Source organism: Argopecten irradians, chromosome 15, assembly GCF_041381155.1.
Source record: "Argopecten irradians isolate NY chromosome 15, Ai_NY, whole genome shotgun sequence".
In the NCBI taxonomy this organism is placed as follows: domain Eukaryota; kingdom Metazoa; phylum Mollusca; class Bivalvia; order Pectinida; family Pectinidae; genus Argopecten; species Argopecten irradians.
This window is the reverse complement of record NC_091148.1, coordinates 8127778-8135425: the sequence shown is the minus strand read 5'-3', so window position 1 is coordinate 8135425 and position 7648 is coordinate 8127778. Positions and strand designations below refer to the sequence as shown.

The window sequence follows — 7648 nt, the reverse complement described above, 5'->3', positions numbered from 1 at the left end:
CTTTTCTTTTTGTCTTTCTTTCTTTCTTGCCCGAAATCCCAAATAAATTATAATCTATATTCTTGTAGCTAGATCACGAAATTACCATCTGTTAAGAATTAAATCGTCTAAAGTGAAATATTGAATCGGAAAATCGGAAATCAAATTGACACAAAGCAAGTTGATATGTTATTCGATTTTTTTTTTTTTTTTGTGTAAAAAAAACGATAATCCGCCTTTACATCTCTTCTAAGATCTTCTTGATCTCCCTTTCCCATTTTGAATTATTTTTTTGTATAAATTAGTAACATAATATGATATTAACTACGTTTATGAATGTATTACATAACATTTTGAACACATCTATATATAGCCCACCACAATGCACGTGCTATTACCGAGAGCGTCTCTGTAAATCAAAACAATGCACTTGATCGCTATTGTTACAGTAACCGGAAATTGTTTCCGTCGTCGCGGACAAAGTGGTAGACCGGAAGTTGGAACGAAAAGAAACTCCCTATTTTAAAGTGGTGAAGTCTATCGAGATAGTCTTCCGATTGTTTCGATAAATCTAATTCATGTCGTCAATGTGGTCAGAAACGAAGTGGATCAAGCAATGACCGTCGAGAATAGAGTTGAACGGATAAAGAAATGAAGAGATGGTGTTTGTTTTTTTATCTCGGTCTGCCCTAGTCCGCTGAACCTGCCTATATTATTAGGCTTTTTTTTTTTTTTTTTTTTTTTTAATATATATACTATATATTAGGCAACAAAAAAAAAAAAAAGCCTAATAATATAGGCAGGTTTAGCGGACTAGGTCTGCCCGTCTGTCCACTGAAGGTTGACAGCGCTTCACTAGTTCATTATCTAGACTTAGTTCATGGTTCAGAGTAAATATGTCAATGTCAAGGTAACTGTTACTATTTTTTGAAAAAAAAGAAATTGTCAGCACTTTCACGGCTTTATTTCTTAACGTTGGTTTATCAAACTTCACAAATGAAAACAGAATCAAAGTACACGTATTTCGACATTATTTGGAGTTTCATAGTAAATTGATCAAGTTCAAGGTCATTGTTACTATTTTTAGAAAAAAATGTTGCCCCTGTTCTCATAGATTCGATTTCCCATGGATTGTCACCATACTTCCCATGCACGAGTTGCGGTTTTCCATCAAAGTCACACGTTTGACTTTTCTTGAAAACAAAGTCAGTACGCTCATGGCTTTATCGAATCATGGATATGTAACAACTTAATTTACTCTGATAAATATTTTCTTTAACGCACTGGGTATCAACACAGGACATGTTTTCCTTCGGCAATGTTGAACTCCTAGACCTCTACTGAATGCCCAAAAGCATTTGAGATTTGGGTGGCGCCGACGCCAGGGTGACGGCATAAGCTAACTGTTATATTTATCATTATAACTGGTGAGCTAATAAAACAATAATAAACTATATATTGACTGGCCACCAGACCCTGATTTCTAATTTGTTGATTAGATTTTCTCAGTAGAATTATAATGCTATAGTATCTTCCCTTTGTTTGAAACTTATGATTCAGACACGTCATAAGGACCAAAATAATCACGCCAAATTTTTGTGACAACTTAATTTTTACCAGCGAGTCTGAATTTTACCCACTTTACAAGATAAGAACTTAGTCTAAATTTGTCTAAGATTTTCTCAGCAGAATTCTAATGCTAGATTATCTCCCCCTAGTTTGAAACTTTGAAGAGGCAAACAATTATCAAGGCACGTGATGTTCTAAAGGCTGGTAACAAGTCTAACCACAGGCGTTCGGTTCTATAGATATGTTTTCTCCATTCTGTATATATCTAATACAATATTACATATATACATCACAGAAAAGAATATTTATAGAGCCTAACACCTGTGGTCTAATAGAATACATAGTTTTTACGGTAATCGAACCACTACACACACATGAAGGACGTTTCTGAGATAGACGAACAGGCGTTTCATTACAAACACGTGTTGTGCTGCTCAGAGCAAACAGCATGTTACATAGATAAGCAAAACAGCTTCTTTTAACATCCTACTCAACATTTTGGCAGCCATTTGTGTCGATCATTTGCATAAATATCTATCAGCCACTGTGTTTAACGGTTAATTACATCGGCATCACTGCTGGGGACATGTGCTTTGGAACTGTAGTTGAGGGAGTGAGTTATCACTGCTGGGGACATGTACTGTAAAACTGTAGTTGGGGGAGTGACTTATCACTGCTGGGGACATGTACTGTAAAACTGTAGTTGAGAGAGTGACTTATCACTGCCGGGGATATGTACTGTAAAACTGTAGTTGGAGGAGTGACTTATCACTACTGGGGGCATGTACTGTAAAACTGTAGTTGGGGGAATGACTTATCACTGCTGGGGACATGTACTGTAAAACTGTAGTTGGGGGAGTGACTTATCACTGCTGGGGACATGTACTGTAAAACTGTAGTTGGGGGAGTGACTTATCACTCCTGGGGACATGTACTGCGAACTGTAGTTGGGGGAGTGACTTATCACTGCTTGGGACATGTACTGTAAAAGTGTAGTTGGGTGAGGGGGGGAGTGACTTATCACTGCTGGGGACATGTACTGCGAACTGTAGTTGGGGGAGTGACTTATCACTACTGGGGACATGTACTGCGAACTGTAGTTGGGGGAGTGACTTATCACTACTGGGGACATGTACTGTAAAATTGTAGTTGGGGGAGTGACTTATCACTGCTGGGGACATGTACTGTAAAACTGTAGTTGGGGAGTGACTTATCACTGCTGGGGACATGTACTGTAAAACTGTAGTTGGGGGAGTGACTTATCACTGCTGGGGACATGTACTGTAAAACTGTAGTTGTGGGGAGTGACTTATCACTGCTGGGGACATGTACTGTAAAACTGTAGTTGTGGGGAGTGACTTATCACTGCTGGGGACATGTACTGTAAAACTGTAGTTGTGGGAAGTGACTTATCACTGCTGGAGACATGTACTGTAAAACTGTGATCGCCGTGAAAAGGTTTAATCTTAAAGTACAAAAACCGTAGATCTCGAAATTAAATTGCCGTGAAAATCAGTTGAATTGCAGCACATGTCAAGTTTATTAGGTCAGGATTGACTGCGCTCAAACTTTCGTAATCTCTTGGTAATAGTTATTGGGGGAAAAGCAAATAACTTCGTGTTAAAACTATAAACAAATAGAAAATCCAACATGGAGTACTCAAGTTCTAGCGAAATGTTACGGGTTGTAGAATCATACACCAGATAATACAAAACAATGTATTTAAGTTCCCTTTGTTACTGGGTCAAATGTCAGTCTCTGTGACCTTTATAAATCAGACATCCGTTTTGCAAAATTATAGAATTAATTTTAAGACGTAAAATAGCATGGCCACGTGTTGCTTCACTGACAGATGCCCGCCCAGACAAAACACAACTGGTAATAACTTCGTAACTCGTGCCACAGGTCACAGGGACTTGTAATGAAGAACGGAGGGGATATGATGTTTATATGTTTTATTACTACATCCATGTACAAAGTATACCCGTTCAGTTCTATATTACAAGTCCCTGTGGTAATAGCTACGTAACGCTTGCCACAGACTCTCAATAAAGTTATATTGTTTAAATAACAGAGGAAAATGGATCCCACCATCGAACAATGGTTTACATAAGTTGTGGATTTCGTCAATCGTTTGTGTTTTGTTTGTTTATCTTACTGACGGAGAAACCACAGGTATAATTTTGCCAATGTCTTTGGTGGATCATCCTCGTGAAAGTGAATATTTGAAACAACAATAGTGACAGGATGAGACTTTACTAGGTAAGTACACATAATAGTATTATCCTTTCGAGTAGAAGTATCCAGGTCTAGCTTTGTAGATACCGTATGACCGGTTATTTTCGCGGGGACGATATTTTCGCGATTTCCCGGCACATTGGTATCATCGCGAAAATTTGATTCACGAAATACTGAGAAATGGTAGAATTATATCTACTCTTATATCCATATCGCGAAAATTCAAAACCACTAAAATGTGATTTTCTCGCTTTAAGTTCTAATCGCGAATATTCTGGTCCGCGAAAATAACCGGCTATAATGTAAGTTTAAGCGTACATCATTCTTTTAAAATGTCGTTCTTCAAATAATTAAAATCGCCTTATTCCCGAATGTGGTTATACATGAAATACGAAGTTCTTGAATTATAAGCCAGATTACTGTAAACCAAGTCAATTTCGCATGCAATTGGTATATTACGTGGGATTAAAAATCGCAAAAAAAAAGAATAGCTACAAAAATGATTCAAGCACAAGCATGCAGTAGAACTCAATCTGGTTATAATACATATCCTTATTCTCACTTTGTTGCAAAGTTTATATAAAACGGAAAGAGAATAATAATTTTGATTTTAATCAGCTTGGAAAAACAACTTATTCGCGTATGGAATGGCTGTGATGAAAAACTTAATTCGCCAAGAAAATAAGCTGATTTGCATTATATAAATTCCTCATTGACCTTATTCCGTTTTATTCTTCTGGTATTTGAGTAACCTTCTTTACCGACCTATACTTTACAGATGGAGACGACTCGCCTCTTCCTGTTGTCTGTATTAACGTGCCTCACCGAAGCTCTCTACTCCGGATCAGGTAAGTGGCAAAGTCAGACTTGAATTTTCTGATTATCAATTTAAAAAGAATATACATGCATGCGATCCTTAAAAATTAGCGCCCAATACCTTTCATGAGTTAAATTTAAAAGTTTCTTAAAAACATTAATAACATAATTAAGAAAATACATATCGATGGCCTAAGATGAGGTAAGAACACTAAACATATTTAAGATTTCCTGTGTAATATATGATAACTATGGATATTCATTTCACTGTTTTGCCGTCTTGCGCAGTGATATTCAACTACCGCGCTTTTATTTAGGATAACGGCGGGAAACATAAGACGACCCGCGTTATCAAAATTATCATGTTATTTATTTTAATTTAAAATTTAAAATTCAAAATTGTTTCAGATGATGATGATGAGTGTAGTATTAACTGTAGGTTAATAACTTTTGCGATTCTACAAAATTATCAATCTCGTTTTACATTCGCATTTTGAAAATTAAAAGCCATTTCGGATAGGTAGTTGGCCTTTAACTATACCAACTAAATACTTTAACTTACCGTTAATACTACACCTACCATCACCTTCTGAACAATTTAATTCAAATAGATAAAGTGTTAATTTTCATAATGCGGGTCGTCTTATGTTTCCTGCCGTCGTCCTAAATACCGCGCGGTAGTTGACTATCACTGCGCCAGACGGTAAAACAGCGAAATGACTCTCCACTTATCATATATTACGGAGGAAATCTTGAATATGTTTGGTGTTGTATCATCATCTTAGGCCATCGATATATATTTTCTGGTGTTACAAATGTGTTTTAAGAAATCTTTATGTTTTGATCCGGAAAGGTAGCGGGCCTTTAATTATCGCACAAATAATTAATCATGTCGATGACATTAACTACTAACTTGAGTGTTTGACGTTTACGTTCTCATTCAAAAGTAATCCAACAAAATATTGAAAATCTGAACTCATGACGAGTGAAACAGACAACTCTTTGATATAGATTGTATTGCTTTAACGCGGTTTCTTAAAAAGCCATCAAAACATGATTATATCTATCATCGATGATTTATTTTCATGGTACCATGTCGTTTTTGACGTTTATTTCAGGTCTTGTTTTATTACGAAACAAAAGGAACGTCAAGAGTCGTGCTGAGCTCCGGTCGTGTGCGCGTCACAACTGTAGGTAAGAGTCCTGCATGGTATCAAAACAGTAGTCACTTGGAAACAATATTGTATCAAAACAGCAACTTAGGTTGCAGTGCTGTGCACGTCTTTTAGCGTTTTATGTGTTGTCTGCCAACCCCGCCTTTTGGCGTTGTTCCGTTAAAATACAAGATCTCGTTTTTGGTTTTGGTTTTTGTTCATTTTTTTAGACTTCCGGAAAATGCTTTCTGAAATATCAATAAATATGTAACATGATAATTGTGTGTAGTAATGTAAGCCACTTTATAAATATAATAAGATCACTTTGTTGAGGTCTCAAATGTGAATTTGTAACACAACTTGGCTATTGAAACCATGTTTCACATTGACTCTTTGTTGGTCTGTAAAGTTGTAAAGCCAAGAAGTGTCCTAAATGCCAAATTAGTAGGATTATTTTTTGGATTATATTACAGTCAAAGGCCGTCCTTAAATGACCTTAACAGTTAGTAAGACGCTTCTCCCAACCAACCAAGGAACGGTAACAGATTTTAAATGTTCAAACAATCGTCCTCCTGAGAATTGCCAAAAGGCCAAAAAAATAATAAAGAAGAGAACATATGGCTTTGTAGTATTGTTTAAATATATTTTAAACATAAAATATTCATCTCATTTTACCTATAATCAATGTTACAGTAACACTGCTTGTGGTATTGAGGATGGCTGGCACCTATACGGGTCAGACTGGGGTTGCTGTGGTAACTACGATGGCTGCTGCACGTGGGCGTCCGTCATCTGTTACGCGCATGACGTCGTATGTCAGTGCTGCGACTATGGATGGTGGTGCGGACCAGACTGTAAGCGAGAACCAGAATGTTTTCGTCCGGGACGGAAAATTCCGGATCGATTCGGTGGCCTGGACCATAGTGTTGTGAACCAGATTCCACAGAATGGGTCCGGATACGCCAGGAGTATGGGACGACAGAAAGAACGAAATAACACAAGACATAGTAACAGGATTCCAAGTAAAATAGTTCCTTCTAAATTTAACAGTGGTATTCATTCAGAGAATTCGCATGAGAGAAATATTAGAACTAAAGGGGAAAATATATCAGAGACGGTTGAAGAATTAGTAGAAAGTGAGCACGAGGATATCCAAAATATATCGCAGGAATTCAATTCCAATTTTTCCCGTGATCAACCAGAAAATAATTCTTCAGTGGCTAGAACTGATGAATATGCAAAGAGAAACGATGCATATGCAAATAGAACCAATGAATATGTAGATATCAACGATGAATATGCAAATAGGACCGATGAATATGCAGATGCAGAAAATAACACAGAAAACTTTATTCACAATACAACCGGAAATTCTTCGGGAACTATGGAGAACATTGACGAAAAAAATCAAATACAAAACTCAAACTTCTCCACAGCGTTCGAGGAATTTAATGTGACAGCCATTCCTGGAGATCAAGATGGTGGCAATCACTCCGATGTCGTCGGAAGTGAAGGCGATTTTATACAAGTGTCTAGAACGTCTTCTGACAATACTGAACAGGATAACTTAGAGGAGGATGGCAGTGGAATGCTGTAACAACTCTCGAATAATACACGTCAATGGGATCGGAATTACTTCCCTTGATGGAATAAGTTACTTCCCTTTGTGTGATATAAAGTAGACTGGTTCCCGCCTCAGTTACCTCCCTTGCGTACGCTTCACTGAGGACCGGTAGCGGGTAGCCATCTTGAGTGGGAATTCCAACTCCAGAGTAGTGCGCATCATTTCTGCGCATGATATGTCATCATGGAGACGGCTACTTCCGTTAAGAGAAAATAACGTCATTAACGTCGTTCCTATGAACACACTAAACTCTGTTAGCACGAAATGA

The 7648-nt window shown here is 37.4% G+C and overlaps 1 protein-coding gene across 1 annotated transcript; it reads left to right on the top strand.

Annotated features, from left to right (window-relative positions):
• Positions 1 to 5695: 5695 nt before the first annotated feature.
• On the top strand, positions 5696 to 7422 carry LOC138309689 (GATA zinc finger domain-containing protein 14-like). Its single transcript, XM_069250909.1, has 2 exons — positions 5696 to 5796; positions 6450 to 7422. Exons 1-2 carry the CDS (start codon positions 5696 to 5698, stop codon positions 7351 to 7353), a joined length of 1005 nt encoding a protein of 334 aa, XP_069107010.1. The 3' UTR covers positions 7354 to 7422.
• Positions 7423 to 7648: the final 226 nt, after the last annotated feature.